General features: G+C 33.2%; 1 protein-coding gene across 4 annotated transcripts in view; it reads right to left on the reverse strand.

Annotated features, from left to right (window-relative positions):
- Positions 1-20,026, reverse strand: part of USP15 (ubiquitin specific peptidase 15) — a 119,369-nt gene that overhangs the window by 11,892 nt on the left and 87,451 nt on the right. For 3 of the 4 annotated variants that reach the window (XM_025926765.2, XM_025926764.2, XM_086712928.1), the window contains 9 exons: positions 9,484-9,657; positions 7,886-8,044; positions 7,582-7,806; positions 2,763-2,846; positions 2,578-2,672; positions 2,288-2,479; positions 1,034-1,149; positions 588-860; positions 136-206 (listed from right to left, as the gene is read on the reverse strand). In XM_025926765.2, the coding sequence (XP_025782550.1) occupies positions 136-206; positions 588-860; positions 1,034-1,149; positions 2,288-2,479; positions 2,578-2,672; positions 2,763-2,846; positions 7,582-7,806; positions 7,886-8,044; positions 9,484-9,657 (1,389 nt within the window). Of the gene's footprint in view, positions 1-135; positions 207-587; positions 861-1,033; positions 1,150-2,287; positions 2,480-2,577; positions 2,673-2,762; positions 2,847-7,581; positions 7,807-7,885; positions 8,045-9,483; positions 9,658-15,552; positions 15,693-20,026 lie in introns of those variants that run through there. The other variant, XM_086712929.1, reaches the window with a different exon arrangement.

The following is a 20,026-nucleotide window of genomic DNA, read 5'->3' on the forward strand; positions in this document are numbered from 1 at the left end:
ATGATTGAAACTGTTAATAGAAAGCATGTTCGAAACCAACAAGCCTTTTCTAGTCTATAACCAGCAAAATAAACACATCGCGTAGCAGCAAAGAGTGTAACAGTATGATCAACATGGGAATGAACGATGACTTACCTCAGCGGCATTTTCATCAAAATATCTTTTTTTCAAATCAGGATCCCAATCCAAAGCAAGAAAAGATCTTTCTAAGATGGAAAACATATTTCTCCTTTAAAACTTAATATGCTTTCATGTTAAAATCAACATATTTTAATATTAAGATATATGCCAGAATAAACAAATAGCCATCTTTTCTACTTGCACTAGGTGATCAGGATAAATTGCTATTTCCAAGCCATTAAAATATTTAAGCAGTTAAAGAAAAAAGATACAAGACTTAAGAATAAGTCCAACCCCCATTTAATAAACAGTGATGTGTTTAATATACTTAGAAATTAAGACTTTTCATTCAAGATTTTATACAGATAGGTAAAGGTTATTTCCCATGACTGTTGAATTTCATAGTTTTCACCTAAAAAAAACATGGTTTGCTCAAGTTCAGTGTTCAAGCCATTTTTCACACTTACCATCTAGTCTAAGCTGCCTCTCGTCAAATCTTATATGCCTGGTGTCATCTTTGATGTAGTTGATATCAGTATTGCCTAAATTGTTGAACTGGAATGTAAATAGTCTTTTTTTGTGTCCCGTGAGTTGACTTTTACAAGTTTCCTCAGTACATAATCCATTTTCAGAATCATTATCTCCTCCAACTGAATCTTCAGACTGACTGTTTTCATTCTCGGAGGGAAGTTCTTGATCCTGGCTGGATTCATCATCTGGTTCATCTGTTTCCATCTCACCTAATTTTAGACATTAGAAGTCTTTAAATAAACCCAAAGCTACATTTCAAAATTAATATTAACATTATTTTTCCCAGCTTGAAGATATTTTTCAGTTCCTTAATCCCCATGTTCTTTTTTTCTGAGGCAATAATCCAAGTGAAAGGTGTTATAATTTAACATGAAAGTCTTACTTGGTGAGCCTTCTTCATGTATGCCATTTGGGCCGTTCCCATTAATATTTTGGTCCTTACAGCAGTGTAGGGATCCTTCGGTTTCTTCGGTTTCAGTAGATATTTTGACATACCGGCTTAAATAAAATCAGAAATCAAATTTAAGTTCTATGAAGGTAGAAACCTTAAAAAAACATTTTCCATTCCTTCAGTAAAACATAACTTTTTAATGGAGTAATGCTGGTCTTATACTACATTCAAGGATAAATTCAAACTCGGGATCTAGCACCATAAGTATAAGTGACTAATCATTTCTGTTTTGGTTGTCTATATAAAAAGAAAGACAGCAATTTGTTACTTCTAGGGTTTTAACATCTTTCTATGTTAAAAGTTTGTGGCAAATAATTTCTTGACTTAAAAAAATTATTATATAAATATCCACATTTAGATGATATGTATTATTGCCAAGATTACTTATAACTCTATAATATGATCTTTATGTATGGGTTCTGGGATTGTAACAATTCAAAGAGGTATGCAAGAAAGAATACTACATATGTCAGTTAAAAATGATAAAAGGGATCAAATGGAAGTCTTGATTATATTATAATTCAAATCAAGGTTTTAGGAAGACAAAAAAGGGGTTGCCTTAAAATACTATCAAGCATGAACGTTTATCCTTTTATTTTTTTATTTTTTTTTCAACGTTTATTTTTATTTTTGGGACAGAGAGAGACAGAGCATGAACGGGGGAGGGGCAGAGAGAGAGGGAGACACAGAATCGGAAACAGGCTCCAGGCTCTGAGCCATCAGCCCAGAGCCGGACGCGGGGCTCGAACTCACGGACCGCGAGATCGTGACCTGGCTGAAGTCGGACGCTTAACCGACTGCGCCGCCCAGGCGCCCCACATTTATCCTTTTAAATAAAACCATCAGTACGAGTTCTTAAACTAGCAATGTGTTTAACAAAACGAAATATCTGAAATTTGTTTTAATTTCACAGTGCTGATATGACAAGTTCCTATTTTCTTCCAACTGTAAACTTCCGGTGTAAAACAGCTAAAAGAATTCACTTTCAGGGTTTGAAATTACCTCAGTAATGTGTTTTACATGATTAAGAGACAAAATTAAACTATAATTTGATTTTTTAAGTTGCTACCTGTTTAAACAAAGTTGAGATAATATAGGGTTATCAAATTATATTCTGATAGTATGCTGCATATTTTTTATTAACTATTTTATTGTTTTGTCAATGAAGAACTGTCTGACACTTACCACATTCTCAAAAGCAGGAGATTATAAAGTTTATCTTCAGTGTTGTTTCGTGGTACAGCCATAAGAAAAGGCTGACCAAAAAGTGAGGAACCAGTATGGTGGGTATAACTTGAGTGTCTAAATTTTTCTCTTAGGCAAACAGGAATAATCACATGCTCTGTATCTTCTGTCCTATTGATATTAATTTCAAACCTGTAAGGACAAAACTGACCATAAACTCTGAAAACTTTTACGTTATTTCCTCTGAATTTTTCCCAAGTAATATTTTGCACAATGAATTTTATACTTACACATAAATATCATCCCGTTCCATAATACTACTAAGGTTTTCATCCATAGCGAATATTCTGTGAAATCTATGATTGTATATATCAGTAACTATCATCTAAAAGGAAATAAATTTCTATTAATCTGGTTTTACATCACTGAAAAACTCAACTCCAACTTACATACTTCAAACCCAGAAACATCTTACCTTATCTGCAGGTACTCCTGACAAAGCAGACAATGCTGTACAAAGATCAAGTATGTTTCCAATTTTGGGGACAACCACTTTGTACTAAAAAACAAAAAATTATAATGAATTGATTACTTTGGAAAAAATATTCAGTAGTTGGAAATGACCTCATGTGACTTCCTCACATTCGCCTGGTACTTGGCTCACAGTGTCTGTCTCCAATCCTGCCGTCATCCTTGCCACCATTTTTCATTGGGATAATTTATCTTAGCCTTACTGTTTCTTGGCTCTTTGATACAAAGACCCACACTTACTTTCAACTGGAGTTCACTTCTTGCACCTTGTCATAAAGTGGCTTCACCTCTGATATCTTAAACTCTTTTCATACTACTGACTAACCAACCACTACTTAATTTTCCTGGAAATTCATTTTTTCCTATTCTTGGCTTGCATTTAGAGCTCTAGTCCTTTTAATTCTCAATTTTCTCCAAGTTTACCAGCTTCCTAATGTCTTCATACACCTTCCATCCAGATCCCATATGATTGATTCATCACTTCAACTACTCTATTGCAAAACCTTTATTTTGTTATTCAGTTTTATTTTTGCTATACTTTCTTAGAGCTGTTTGGATATGCTGGAGGAACCTGACCAACTTTAGAGACTGGTTTGCTACAAATTCATAGTGCCCAAGTCTCAACAGATCCTTCAACAGTTGCCAGAAATTCTGTGCATCTCTTATTTGCTTTTTCTCTCATTTCTCTTACCATATAATTTACAAATCTCTCAAAAAAAAAAAAAAAAAAGGAAACCAGTCTCTCATTGCTTTCCCTCTAAAAATTCCCCTCTAATTATCTTTCTCCTCTGCTTTCTAAATAACATTGTTAAAAGTAATGTCTACATGGACTATCTTAACTTCCTCACTTCCCATTCACTTATCAATCCATTCGTGGCTTTTGTCTTCATCTCTTTATTTAAACTGTAACCAAGGTTGTCAAACCCTGTTAGAGTTTGACCCTAGCCCTCTTCTGAATTCTATATGCTCTCTTTAGAGACTGTGATAATATATCCCAGTCTGCTTTGGCCAGTCCTGATTTAGTCCGCTGTCCTTGTATAATTATTAATAATGGCCCCTTTTATTTTTAAGAGTTCTGGTTTAGGTGACAGATTATAAGGTCATCCTAGCCTTGGGGATCTCATCCTTCTAAGATATTCACTATCATTTTCATAGACCTCACTACCCAATTTCTATCTCAAGAACAGACATCTCTTCTCTAGTCTAGATACATAAACTCAACACCTAATGAAAACTCTACCTAAATTTTCTTCATGCATTTCAGCATGTCCAGGACTACACATGATTTAAGTCATTATTAGGTCAACATATCCAATATTAAAACAGGTTTCTTCCTAAATCTTTCTTCCTATATATCCCATTAAAATAAATAACACCACTATTTCCTCAGTTTTACAACCCAGTAAGCTTGGCATCATCTTTGTATACTTGTAAACATTGTTTCTTATACTCAACTGGTTCTTCAAACTGCCATCCTGACACTAATATTAAGAGTTCAAGCGCTTTTCATTTGTCATCTGATCACTGCAAAAACCTCTTACATGGTCTTAGTACATCTGACCTAAGCTTTTCCAATTCAATCTTTGTACTAGCTTGAATCTTCTTTCTCTAATACAAATCTGTTTAGTAACCTTCGATGGGTGCCCTAGCTTTTAAGATGAAGTCCAACTTCCTATCATGGTGTCAAAATTCTTTGTGAGCACTTACCATATTATCTACTTATAATTTCCAGAAGTGGGACATGTCCTCTTTCGCCTTTAGCTCTTTGTATATGCCAATCTCTTGGTCTACAATACCTTTATTTTCAGCTTTCACTTGTTTAAATCCTAATCATCCTTAAGGATTCAACACCGGCATTATTACCAGTTTGGGTATGTCACTCCTTCTATATACTCCTAAAGTACCTTATCATAGCACTTTTCACACTGCATGACAAACTTCTTGGGAACAAGAAACAGGAACACTTTTGTATTTCTAGGAACACTTTTGTATTTCTAGCACTTTGCAGAATCTTAAGTTCCAATACGTAATACATGTTCAATACAATTACTAATAAACGTCTATGACCTAAATCAACTTCGGTGATGGGAAAACTCATCAAGTAGGTTAACTCAGCTAATTTCCCTTTCCTCTCCAGCTGGTTAAAGCACATTGTTAATGAGGCTATCATTTTGTATTTGAGTTGTTACAGCCTCCAACTGGAAAAAAACCTCCCAATTCTTCGGTGCTGACCATGACTCCAACCTCTACAAATCTGTACTTTTGGTGAGAAAAAAAAACCAAGTGAGAAAAGAGGTATACTAATGAAATTCATATTGCTGGAAAAATAATTTAAAATCCAAATCATGGGAGAATATTCAATACATGCCTCTGGGCTAATGTGTAATTTGAATGCAATCTGTCTCTACGTAATATAGATGATATTATTGGCATGGGAGAATACGGTCTTTAACAAATGTACTGTGGAGAAACAGAGTATATTCTTTTGTTGTGATCAATTTTTACTTATTGTTTTATGCTGCTCTCTCATTCCACTAAACTCTTTGGCATATACTTGTAAACTTACAAACTAGAGAGGTAAGGGTGTAGTTTAGCATTGCCATGGTTTCCCTCCATTGAAAAGAATGTTAATTCTATACTTATTAAAGGATGTGATTTTAGAAATGTGAACACATCTCCCCCGGTCAAAAATAAAAGCGGGTCTTTACTGGCCTTCCTTAATATTCTTAGTACTACTGAATGAAATATTGACACGAGTGCATCAGGCTCATTGGCTTTAGGAAGAAAACATAAAAGCAGCAGCAAAAGAAATAGGGGGAATTTCTACAACTGAATACATGACTAGTCTCCACCACACTTTAATTACTTTGAATGAAAGGACTGTACTTTTATGGTGAACACTTCATTTACTGTGCCCTTGCTGACAGTAAAACCAAACACTTTGACTAAATTAACGGTAAGATTGTAAATGCGTTAAAAGCAAATGTTTCATATTGATTTCATGACATTGTTATTAGCTGAATTGTGTCCCCTTAAAATTTATATGTTGAAGCCCTGACCACCAATGTAGCAGCCTTTGGAGATGGGCTTTTAGAAAGTTTAGATGAGATCAAAAAGGTGGGTTCCCTTACAGATTACGTGCATACATGCGGTCTCTCTATGTAAACACAGTGAGGACAAGACAGAGTCTGCACTAGAAACCAACCATGCTGGCACTCTTGATTGTTAAGACTTCTAGCCTCCAGAACCGTTTGCCAAACAGAGCTTTACACTCTCACTAGGTGTCCAACACATATTTGAATGAATAGAATTTTTGAATATTTCTCCATTAGGAATGCATTTCTGCAGTAGAACTCATGGTCTAGCAGAGAAATGATTAAGTAAACCAAAGTTATAGGGAAATTTGGTTAAATGCGGGAAGAGAATTTTAGGGGAACTGAAGGTAGAAGAGTAAGGAACTACTTTTGTTAGGGTGGGTCATGTGTCAGAAAAGGATTAATAAAGGGAGGAAATATAGTGCTTTGCTTCACAAATTTTAAAAATAATCCTATAATACTAGGCAATGGAATCAGGCTGACAACTGATATTAAGGCCTTTTTCAGGGCTCTTGAATTGAATAACCAGTGTTTGATACTCCAAACTGTTAGAAGATTAGAACATTATTGAAGCAAGTATTTATAGCTGAACTAAATTTCTTTAATTTTTTTTTTAATGTTTACTTATTTTTGAGAGAGAGCATGAGTGGGGGAGGGGCAGAAAAAGAGAGAGAGACACAGAACTCAAAGCAGGTTCCAGGCTCCATGCTATCAGCACAGAGCCCAATGCAGGGCCTGAACTCGTGAACAGTGACATCAGGACCTGAGCTGAAGTCGGACGCTTAACCGAGCCAGCCAGGTGCCCCCCTTTTTTAAAATTTTTAAATTTATTTATTTTTTTTGAGAGAGAGAAGGAGAGGGGTGAAAGGGGAAGGGAGAGAGAGAGAATCTTAAGCAGGCTCCATGTCCAGTATGGGGCCCGATGTGGTGCTCAATCTCATGACTGTGAGATCATGACTTGAGCCAAAATCAAGAGTTGGACGCTTACCCGACTGAGCCACCCAGGCATCCCAGCCCAACTAAATTTCTATTTCTCCTCCAAGTTGTTAAGATGCCTAAAAATTACAGGTATTTAAATATACCATTATCATAACATGAATCAAAATGTGTACTATTAGTTTTATTTTCAAAAGACACTAGAAAAAAATTACAATTAACATTAAAGTTGGAAAATAGGAAAAATATTTATCATAACATTGCAAAATTGAACCTCTCATTTTTTCTTTTGTAAGAAAAAGCCTTTGAGAATTTTATTTATACAAATAATGATACTTTACACATCCCTCAGCCTTTCACGATTCTAAAAATGTGTATTAATTTCCAAAGTATTTAGCTTATAAAATCTCTTACATATATAAACTTAATTACTGAATTGTGCTTGAGACACAAGGTCTCAACACTTAAGTTTTTGTTTTGTTTTTTTTAATTTTAGAGAGAGAGACAGAGTGCATGCGAGTGTGGAAGAGGGGCAGGATAGAAAGAGACAGAGTCTTAATCAGGCTCCAAGCTTAGCGTGGAGTCTGACATGGGGCTTGATCCCACGACCCTGGGATCATGACCTGAACTGAAATCAAGAGTCAGACACTATACCAACTGAGCCACCTAGGCGCCCCTCGACACTAAGTTTTAATAAAAGCAACAAAGGCAAAGAAAATAATCATGACCTACCTGCATAGGTTTGGTAAGTGGATCCATTCTAACCAAATAAACTTCCAAAGTACGTTCTTTTTTCATGGGCAATGGAAGTGTCAAGTAACAAAAAGGATCAAATGTTACTGAAATCTTAGCACATTCAGGACAAACTAAAGTTGATTTGAAAAGGCCGTGAAATATATCTACTATGATAGAATCATTTCTTTTTAAATGGTTTTCCCAGGCTTCTTCAGCAACTATCTGTAAGAAAAACAGACACATATTACACAGAAATATCACATTATTCTAACAATGGTGACAATGATATTATTAAATTTACCTTATCTGGCCTTCCATCAGCATCTTTTAACTGTATATATGGTTTTTTCCTAATTCGATTCAAATCCTCATGCAGTCCATCTAATAGGAAAGCTAATAGCTCTTGACAGTCCTGCTGCTGGTATCCAGAGAACTGAGGTGCAAAACGTCCTACTTGCGTCTGTAAGAAAAGCAAAAATACAAAATCAGTTACGGGGACAAAATTGATTAAAACAAATATGATTCTCATTATTTATGGATTTTATATTTGTGAATTCACTGACTCTGTTACAATCTATTTGTAACCCTCAAAACAACTTGTGGCACTTTGGCAGTCATTTGCAGATATGGTAACTACAGACACATAAGTTCATACAGATAATTACATATCTAAAAACATTTTAAAAATTATAACTAATCTCTAATGTAGAAATGTTGACCTGAGGAAATAACAAGGAGAAAATGGTAGAGTTTTGTACAAAGGATTTGGAAATACTCAAACTTATTAAAATTCAATAATATTTCCGGGTCACTAGAAAAAATTACAACGTTCTCCTTTAGTTTCTGTGTATAAAAAAGAGGGTAAATTCCAGAGATAAAAGGAATGTTTGTGTTCATATATAATTTTCCTAGTCTTTGCAGTACTATTTTTTTATAAGACTGAAAAGAAATGTGAAAGGAAAAGTCAGATATCAAGAGCCTGTTTACACATAATTTTAAAAGAGAATAGCTGGCAAAATGAAACTAACTAGAATCCTGGGTAAGGATTGAGAAATAGTTTGTCTAAACTAGCTTGTTCAAAGCTTAGAAAGTTAAGATAAATACAGGAGTATTTTGATTTGTTGTTTTTATGGTTTAGGAACTAGTATACAGTTAATAAAATATGGCTTAGCAGATGTCCTATATGAGTGTCATTTGTGTATATTTAAAAATGGCTGAAAGCTGAGAGCTTCTTATTCTCTTTTAAGTTTAAAATTTCCTATAGATCTCACCTGTAAATAAATAGGAAAACTCTTTTAACTATATAAAACTAAATTTCATTCTTATTTGAATGACAAATTAAAGTTTTATTGGTTGTAAGAAACCACTTCACAAAAAAGAATGAACTTAAAAGTGTAAGGATTATATTGAAAGTAATTCATATTTAGCGCTGGCTATATAGACTAGTTTCATTTTAATAATTTTTCAAATTTACAAGGACTCTCAGAATAACCTGAGTGCTTAGACTTCAATGACATGCCCAAATTTAGCCTTTACATTTGTATAAATAAATTTATGTAGGTTTCTCATACATGTACTTATTATAAAGCAACCTGCCTATGCTCTGCTGTCTCTTTCTTGTCATTTTGTACCATAACAGTGTTTTCCAATCTTTATTTCAATATTTCCCTCCCCATCTCCCAGAGATTTTTTAGACATTTTAAAGTAATCGTCCACCACACCTCCCACCCAGAAAATTGAACAGCACTGATATACTGTGGATCTTTCTATTTGTGCTAGGTCCCTATGGAGGGCCATAAGCCAATGTAACAGCTATGATTTTTCAGGGCTTCCCCCAAAGAACACATTTTTGTTCTGGGGGTCATATAGCCCTAACGAAAATGTATTAACCATACTAACCTTAAAGGCTCTTGGCGTGACATAGCTAAATTTTCCAGACCACATTTGTTTGATCAATTCAGCGTAAGATTTAGCTATTTCACCTCTCATTCCTAAGGGATTGTCAAAATTGAGTTCTTCTTGATACTTATCATTGAGGAAATATTCAGTAAGTGGAGGAGTGTTGCTCAAACACTGCAAAGAATAAAACACATTTTCAAGTAAAAGTAACCACAGGTTAAACATGTAAAATGAAGAGAGAAACAAACGGACTTGCCATAATATATAGAGAAAAATTTAAATGATGGCCTCATGAACTAATAAATAACTGGTCAAATGAACACTCAAATGATGCACTCAACTATTCATTTCCCAAATTTCAAATCAATTACTTATAATAAATGAAAATGCTATTATTTGTTGCTGTAAAATCTGCATTAATTTTAACCACAGCAAACTACCTGTTAACTGGGAGAGAAGCTCAGAGTTTTCTTTCCTTCTTTTACTTGATTGGTAGAAATTATGGTTTGTCTACTCATCCCAGGCACCTGCAAATTAGCCTGAGTAGGTAAAAACTGAGATAGAGTGCAAGCAAGAAATTAACTTTAAAGAGGTATTTATTGCTTCCATTGTCAATTCCTTATGAAAGAGCAGCCTTTACATTTTCCATTTGGTCAACCAATTTTAGAAGGGACAGTACAGATTCGCTGAGCCTGAGGAAACTTAACTTTTGTTATGTGAACTCTGGCTAAGTGTGTTCCTACTTCCTCCAGTTCTTCAGTATCATGACAATTCAATTTTCCTTTTTGGCAAGATTAAAACTATGAATTAGTTAATTCTCCATCTCCTTTCTATTCAGAATGAAATAATTTAGGAGTTAAAATAAAATAGATGCCAGAAGTACAGTTTTTCCCTAACACTTTATCTCAAGATAGAATGATTTTAAGTTGATAATACCATATAATTTGAACCCAATGTTATTATTCTTTATTAAGAACCCAGTATTACTTTATGAATTAGATGTCTAGAGTCATTAAATAGAATATGTAATGACTGACATATACTTTTCTTTTTCTTTTTTTTTTTTTTTTTACTGCAGGAAGACATTGGTCTTGGGAGTCAAAGTTTTTCACAGCTTGCTTATCACTCAGTTAGGTTAATAGTCTGGGATTAAACAGTCTTGGTAGCTATGAAAAGTTCAACCTGCTGGGTTCATGCCAATAACTGGCATGCCATAAACTATGTCTATAATACCATGTACTGTTTGACTAAAACTTCAAAATTAAGCATATTTGATTTTTTGAAATAAATTATGATGTTCTGTTTTGTGGTTTCAATTATGAATTAATTTAGGTTTACTTAAGTAACCATAACATCTATTTTGGTATTTTCAATGTAATAAAAATAATACTGCTCAAATTGGTAGTCTAGTACCTATAATAAGGCAAAAGGGAAATTGTTTATAATATCATGGAATTTGTTATTATATAATTAATTCTTAGGCAATGAAAGCAAATAAAAATGTTTAGAGTGGACTATGTGTCATTTACAAGCCATTTTCAGCAGATATCAAATTTTATGGGAGCAAGAAGAAGATAAAGGTAGATTACAGTGTAGGAGGCGATTCAGGAAAGGATACTTTCCAACTTCTGAACTCCTTTTACATGTCAACCTCTCAAAATCTTACACAGCTTTTGAGATTCATTCTCTTTTCCTTTTGTATTATATGTTCTTTTAACTATAAATCCAGCACTAGAGGTAGGGTCAGGCAACCCAGAATACACCATGGCTACACTAAATGCCACCACTTAGTAGTATCATCTGATTCAATACAAACAGGATGAACACTATATAGTCAATGAGGCAAAGGGGAGGTCAGACAGCATTTCCAACAATTATCAGTTAGTTTTCAAATCCTTGAATTTGATCAGTTCAGGGTTATACTAAGAATATGATATTCTACTAATGTAACACAATTATACAAAGAACCTAATTTATGGTTTTACCAAACTAAGAACCAAGTTGTACAGATGTGAATAATTTTTGAACTCTGTTTTCACTTAATTCTATGTATCCTTATCTTGCAAAGAACTTCCAAATATAATTTAAAATCTGTAGCTTTCCAGTAGCATCCGGAGTGATTTTTCTAAAATTTATATCACTTTCATGCTAAAAATAATAGCAATTTCAGATTGAAATCTCAATTTTTGAGAAGAGTCTGTCTTTTGCCCACCTATGTGGCCTCTTATCTTGCTAATACCTTTATGTGACTCTATCCTAGCCTCATTTAATTACTTGAGGTTCCTTGACCTCCATGTATTCTCTCACTCTTAAATTTGCAACATCAATCCATCTATGTGAAATATACCTTCTTTGTTCTATTAACTTCTACTAAACCATCAAGATTCAGGTATCCTGTCTGGGAAGTATTCCTAGATTTCCTTCTAATGTTTCCTTTGGTATGTTTCCATATTGCATAATGCTCACTTGTACTACACCACTTATTTTCTAATATACTGTAACTTTAATTTTTAGTTTATCTGTCTTGCCAAATGGACTGTGACCTTCATGAGAGCAGGAACCATAATATCAATTATATGTATATCTCCAGCACTCAGTATGTGTACAATAAACATACGTTTAATAAAACATGTTTTTGTCTACATATACAAATGTTTTTATCCTTTTGGCTTTTTAAATCTTTTCCTCCAATGTTTGGCACAAATTTTTCTTGAATGAATTATTACTTAGGGAGGCAAAAATATATTAGCTGGTAATGGATAATCTCAAAAACTTCATCAAGCACTCCCACCTGATTTAATGGTTTAAGTCACTTGGTTTAAATTATATAAACCAAAAGAAGGACAGCACCTATTAAAAACTTGCCTATGCTTTTGTGTGACTCTTGATCTCAGGGTTGTGAGCCTGAGCCCCATAGTAGAGATTATGTAAAATAAATAAACTGAAACATACAAACAAGCAAACACCAAAAAACTTTCCCATCCTTTTAACTTTCATTCAATTCACTATCTACTTTGTAGTGGGTCTCTGCTTGGATTTTTTTTTAGTCCTTGATACAGAGACCAATGATTATTTTCAAAGTGACACAAGCCATTTTGAAGATGACTATAATTGAACATTAACAAACTAAAAACAAAACACAGTTTTAATAAGTGCTTGTATTACTTATCAAGATATCATAACCAATATATTTTGAGGTAACCCTTATGTTTAAATTAAAAAAAAACATTCTATTTGTTAAACATAATTTTAAAAAAATTTAAGTATAGTTGACACACAATGTTACATTAGTTTCAGATATACACCAGAACATACTGTGTTAAGAAACTCACAAGCTACATTTTTCTAAAAATTTATACAAACATATATAAATACAGAAATTCAATAGACAGTTTAAGTGTTCTACTAATGCACATATCACAGTAGTTTAAAAACTGAAACTGATGTCAGACTTTTCTTTCTCATATTGTAAAATACAATACTTTTCTCCCTCACCTTGAAATTATTATTCTGGGAATCATTATATTCTTGGACTAGTATAAAGACCACCTAAAATACTAAAAGTTCTCTTTTAATTTTTGGTATAAATTTCAAGGTATAATTAGAATACAGGTCAAACAACTAAAGTATTTCCATGCCTCAAGTGTTGTCAGTATTCAATGCCATCACCGTGGCAGAAGTAAGAAGGTAGTTTCTTAATATTGGTCATACTGCAGTTTGAGTTATAATTTATACAATTCCATCTATCTTTTAATATGGGGCTATCTTAGAAGAATGAACATCTTTGACAAATACAAGAAAACTGGACATTTGGACTAGTTGCCATTAAATACAATGTTTTAAAGAATAAAGATTTTGGTTAGTTCAATAATAAAAACAACAATAACCATAGTTCTGAAGCATCTCTCTCAAAGATTCCTCTGCTATAACAAGCATCACTTTTCCATCTGATTGGGACTGTCCCAAAACAACTCCTTTCTTAAGACATATACAGACAAAGGGAATTTCTCCTTTTAACCTGTAAGATACTTTATTGAGTGACATAATATGGACCTGAAATCACACGTTTTATGCACCTATGTGGATATATTTCTCACTCTCAATGATTCTTGAACTGCAGAACAGAACAAAACTCATCCTTTCCTAACATAAACGGTTTCTCCTAGCAAAACCTGAGAATACAGATGTAAATAAATCTATTGTAAAAACAAAAGGGATTACATAAATAGTATTAGTATGTTATTTTATGGCTACTTATGAGTTTTGTGATGTTCTACCAGTCATATGCCATTTTGAGCTTCACCTTTGTTAATTCAGATTTCAACTACCTGACATTGACAGATACCAACACTTCAGTATTTCAAGGAGAGCTTCTCACCACCAAAAAAACTGAAGTTCAAGTATGAGGTGATGTGACTCATAATAAAACACAGATCTTAAGCCACATTTTACTTATATCAGAATGGTGCCTAGAGTGGTTCTTACAATTGGTAGAATTTTATCAAATACTATGTTAAAAATAAAGCAATAAACAGAATGAAGAGGATTCTGTACCAGTAGTCTCAATTCTTAATGTAAAAAGGAGTAAGTAAAAACTTACAGTAGTGAACAAGCAAAACTGCTTTAGTTAAAAAACTAAATTTCACATTTAGTAGATGTTAAAGAGTTTTGGCATTCATTAATTTAAATTAGTCTTTGTGATAAAACAACCAGTTGGTTAACTGGAAGGTCAGGACATAAGCTAGTATGAAAAACTGGTTTATCCATGAGGAATGAGAATGCCTGGGTATGTGCAAGCCAGTCATTTTGTGAGCAGACATGACTACTAAGTATCTGTTCCTGAAAGTGGCTCTGTGTCTTAAGACATATTAGTCCTTAGTTTAATGTATTAAGATTGAACCTTAGCCATGTACTTCTTCCTCCCTTTCTTAGAATGTTCTTCCCCTGTAAGAAATTCCTATTCTTTAACACTCATGTCAGTATCTCTTACAACATTTTATCTTGCTCAGCACCTCAAGGAAGAACTAATATTACTTCTTCTGAGCAAACTCTATACCTTGAACTCACTTACACTGTGCTTATTTTGAAAGCAGCCTCCATGTCTATTTCACCTTTGTACCTCAGGGTCTACAGCACAATGCCTGACACCTACCTTAATAAAGGTGTGTTGAATGAATGAAAACTTGTATGACAGAAAGACTGGAAGCTGTCCTTACAGAAACTGAGAACAGTGGGAAAACACTAGACTAAAGAGACCTGAATTACACCCTGGGATATAACTATAACCTATCTAAAAGTTCTGTAAGTTCAAAAACAGAAGTCCCAGTAATGCCTAGGCAGGCTTTTCTAATGAAGAAAAACAGTTACTGTGAATGCCCCAAGCTATCAAGATAAATCCATATAAGTCAAAGACATGTGAAGGAAAAGTATTTGGAAATATATTTTTATCAAGACTCCTCACTAAATCTTCAACCTAGAATGAGGTATAAAAATTCTGAAGAGAGTTCTTCTAAATAATCGAATGTCTCAATCAGTGGACATTCTGCCATATGGTTCAATGTATATAGAACTTTAACCACTGCCACCATGAAGAACTATTTTTAAAAAGAATGCATATACCATTCAACTATTTTATAAAGTAATAATTCTCTATGAAAAACTCTCTGGTTACAAATTTCCATACATCTAAAATTGGAATATTATGTGAGGTTATGATTTTCTTTCATTATTTAATTAGCTGGAAAGGCTACAATGCTCTGTACATAAGTTTTCCTTATACACACATGCACAAATCCTATTGCTCTTACATTATTTTCAAAAAGTTCTTCCGTTAAATATGTTCTGATCAATAAGACTGATGTTTCTAGAGTTCTCTGGAAAAAATTAATGACTCATAAGAGTCTCAATTTTGTATTTCACTATAAATTTCTATATCATTTTTTAATTGATGAAGTGAAATAAAGTTCTACTATATAACCAAATCTCAAGTCTGTAATCAACATATTTTAGGAAATGAATAATTAATAGCCATCCCAATAACTTGTAATGAATCTGGAATTTCCCCAGTACCTGGAAAATAGCCAAAGTAATCCCCTTCAAAAAGAGAAAGTTGTCTTTTGTAATGCTGAATATGAACCACTCCCTTTCTGTTCAGGTGCTCCAGAAGCCCAATTTTCAAGTGATCATGTATGCTCACTATTTTAGTAAACCGGTAACTAGAACAGGAAAGAAAACAAACTTAATTTTTGATTACCTAAAGCTCTGAGTTGTGTAACTCATTCTGTAACTGATCAAAATGTAATGCCACTCACACCCTTTAAAAAAAAGTAGCTATACCTTCAAACTAACCAATACTAAAAATAAAAACCCAATCTAAAATGAAGAAACCATTTTCTTTTCTTATAATTTAAAAAATTACACCTGAAGTGACCTTAGAATAATCCAATATTTTTTTCCTGGATTTTAATATTAGATGGATAAAGAATTTTCAGATTTGCCATGCTATCGTTTTTCACTTTGTCATGACAACAGTATAGACATTCTAAAAAGGTCTGAATTCTGAAGCATTTCTCTAAATACTGGGATATTGGCTCTAGTTCTGTAATGAAACAGTGGATGAGAAAGGAAAGTATGATGTAGATTTTTACAATGAAGAAGTATAAATATAAGCCTGCCCCTTCATCAAGTAAATTTTAAAAATGAGGTATTTTTAAGACACCTGATATTTTATTCTTCGTAACTTTTTCCCTTAGGAAAGGCCAATCTCGTTACATTTGAGAGATCAATTCTGAAGCTTCCCCACCTATTTTGGGAAAGCATATACAATCATTCTATTTTGCTTTTCATTTCCAATCTCCCTCCAAGCTTTCTTTAAAAAATAACTTCAGGTAAGTAAAATATAAGTGGGAATAAATTTATTTATTTAAAAAAACCCCAAAAAACCAAAACTTCTGTTTTTCCCTCTCCCAACTAGTCAGAGAAGAGAGAACTGACATACACTCAACTTAAAATATTGGAACTTTACATAAAATAGTTTCAAAGGCTGCATTTTTGAATTGGACAAAGATAATGTTCTAACAATGTAATGTATGTTATTAACCTGGTCACTATGCTTAAGACATAAATTAAATTTCATTTAAGTTCCTGCTGTCACCCTTTCTTTCAAATTCTATGAAATTTCTTCTTCATACAATACTTAAATTCAATAAAGAATTATTATGAAAGCTCTGGGAAATAGGAGAACTAATGGGGAACATTTTGTGGGCTAACAAAGAAATAGTGTTATTTTTTTCTCCAATCTATAAAATTGAGGAAGGAGAATTCTAAGTCTGTGAAAAGGTCTACCCCGTTACTGGCAGTGAGTAAAGCTTATAACTAGAGATTTCAATGTTAAAAAAGCCATGATTATGTAAAGACCATTAATTTTCATACTAAAAGCTATCAGCAGAAACTAGACAGAAGATCTATTTTTAATATAAGTAAATTTGAAAGCTTCTGAGATGATTATACCAACAACAATACAGCAAGTTTCAGGCAGAATGTATTTTAGTGAGGTTTTCAAACTACTCAAGCTATAGCATCAATTGTCTAGAAAAAAAATTTTTTTTTGGTAAGAGGCTATTTAATGAGTGATTTTATGTTTAATATTATTTATAGGAAGCAAGCTAAAATCAAATGGTTCTAATAATATTAATAAACTAGTATAAATTGCATTTGTTTTAAAGAACTAAAGCATATGAATTCAATTGTAATATTTAGTATTATTATCTGCTCTACGCTGTTAATAATTCAAAACTGGCTCACAATGAAATGAATGTCACTATTTTAGGCAAGCAAGATGAAGGACTTTAGAAAAAGCAATGGTTCTTCATAATTTTGTGTGTGGTTCAGTGCCTTGCACATAATATTCAGTATAGAAACATTTTTGAAAAAATAAGTATCACAAATTTCTGATTCACTGATCTTTTAGTTTCCCTGTGAAGGCATACATGAAAGGATAGCAGAAATTTTTCACGAAGTTTAACTGAATTTTTACATTCTTTACGGGAAATCACCAAGTCATGTACTTCTCTTCATTATATCATTACACTAGACCCCAAACTGACAATAAATACTTCAGCTGAGTTGAAAAAGAAGTTTAAGGACTATGTAATAGCATGAACTATGAAGGGTTTCTGATTATTTTCATAATCCAAAAGAACTTTAAATTTATCTAAATAATCACTCAACAGATATTTATTAGGAACAGAAGATTATTATTTGAAGAGTTTCTAGTAATATAAAAATAATGTTCCAAAAGGATTTTTTCCTATCATTCACTGTGCATTCATGGAACTAGCTGCGTGGGACTGGGGGTTGCTCTGCCAGGCTGGGGTTAACATAGCAGTCCGACGCAAGTGCCATCAGACTGGTTGCACTGGTGGAACGTAACGCTGTATTATTTCTTGAACTTTATATATAGCTGGGTTTCTGACTTACTCGGTTGCAAGAAGTAAATATATATATTATATGCTATTATTCTTTTTAAAATTAATGTGCTCTTTTGGAGTTAGCTCCAGAAAGATCATTAACCTGGTCCAGGTGAAGTTCTAAACATTTCTGGTAAATTTTCTAATGCAGTATTTCTCTGTTTATGTGAAAGAACTAATTTCTTAACAATTTCCAAATCATCATAGACTGAGACTTTTATAAAGTACAGTAAAAATGAACCACTAGAAAAATGAAATAAAAAACGACATACAAAAAAACAAAGCCTCATCTTCTATTATGAGATTTAATAGATATAAAATACCCTGACCAAGTTGCTAGAAAAGTTTTAGACCACTTATACTTAATTTCTATGCTTATTTGTCAACCATGCTGTCTCATCCATAGACAGACTCTGAGAAATACTGTTCTAATCATTATCTGGCATTATGCAAAACATTGGGGATATAAAAGAAAACCAAAGACAGTCTCTACTTTCATGATTCTCACTGTGTAATAGGTATTTATCCAGAAGAAAGAGAGGAAAGGGGGGAGAGATAGAGATGTGGGAAAGGCAACGAGGGAAAAGGAAGGAGTATACACAAACAAGTTTGATACATAACAAATTCCAAGAATCTTTAGTTTTGGCTTAAGAGGTAGGAAAAGCCCCATTTGGGTTTTATCCTTTAGGTGATGAGAAGCAAGTTTTAAGCAAAGAGATAAATAATTATATTTGCATTTTAAAACGACGACTCTGAAAGCAATGCACTAAATGGAGAGGAAGAGGATAAATGAAGGAATAAAGATAGGAGTTAGAGATATATTTCAACAGGTCACATAAAAGATGCTCAAGTACTCAAATATTGTACTGACAGTAAAAGAGAAGATGGATGGAAGTGACACTAAGAGGTAGTGAAATGAACAGGATCTGGGGAGAGTCTCAAGTTTTTGACTTGGGTTAGTGGGTGGACAGTTGCAACTAAGGGAGTATGAGATAAAAGGATCAGGTTTCTTGGGCGAGTGTTTGGTCTTAGTAGCCAAGGTTAGTTTAAGTGTAATATTATCTAGGCAGAAATGTCCATCTAATTGTTATATACTGGAAGGAAACTCAGGAGGGAGAATTATAGTGGAGACAGATTTGAGATTTGTCAGTTAAAGTGGATGTCAACATCTCAAAGGTAAAGAGTGACATCTCAAAGATAAAGAGGCTACAAACAACCCTGCAAACAGAAGGTCAAGAATGACTTTATCAAAAGCAATTTTTTGGGGGTGGTATGATGGTCACAGTGATGACATAACAATAGTTGATAACTGCATATTGTTTACCAGGTACCAAGCACTTGTTAAACAATTTATCTTCATTTAACAGATGAAGAAACTAAAAAGTTTCTTATTCAAGATCACACAACCAAGTGGCAGAACTAGGTTTTGAATCCAAGCAGTCAGGTTCCAAAACCTATGCTTGTAACTACTATGCTATGCTGCAGAGGACTACTGAATGGAAGATGAGAAAGTAGGAAGAAAGTACAAACCATTATTTTCAGTTTTCAAGGTTAAGAGTCCTCTTCACTCCTCACTTAGAAGAAGAGGAAAAAAAAAGACGATATATATATATGCTGAAAGGAACACAGTGAAAATGTGAGGTAAAAGGTACATAACAAAGATATGATGATTAATGGAACAAGTTTTGGGAAGATAGCAGAGGTCCCAGGAAGATGGTGGTATAATCATGATGACACAGACACTTCAGGTATGGTACAATGAGAATAAGAGGAATCTTAAAATGTTCTAGCTTACTATTAAGAATTTCCTTATAAACAATTAGTAACATTTTGGTTAAAAATTTATAATTTCTTTTCAAAAGTTATTGAAAACTTTTTCTTGTCAAAGTATATAATAATTAGGTCCCGGGCAATTACCGAAGAATCATTCATAATACTTCAATTACATACCAAATCTGTAACAACTATATATATCTATTTATATTTACATATATGATATATATTTATATTCATATATACATAATGAATATACGTGTGTATATAGATTAGTGCATGTGTGTCAGTGATTCAGTTTA

The sequence above is a fragment of the Puma concolor genome, chromosome B4, assembly GCF_028749965.1.
Source record: "Puma concolor isolate L17-30 chromosome B4, mPumCon1.1.hap2, whole genome shotgun sequence".
NCBI lineage: Eukaryota > Metazoa > Chordata > Mammalia > Carnivora > Felidae > Puma > Puma concolor.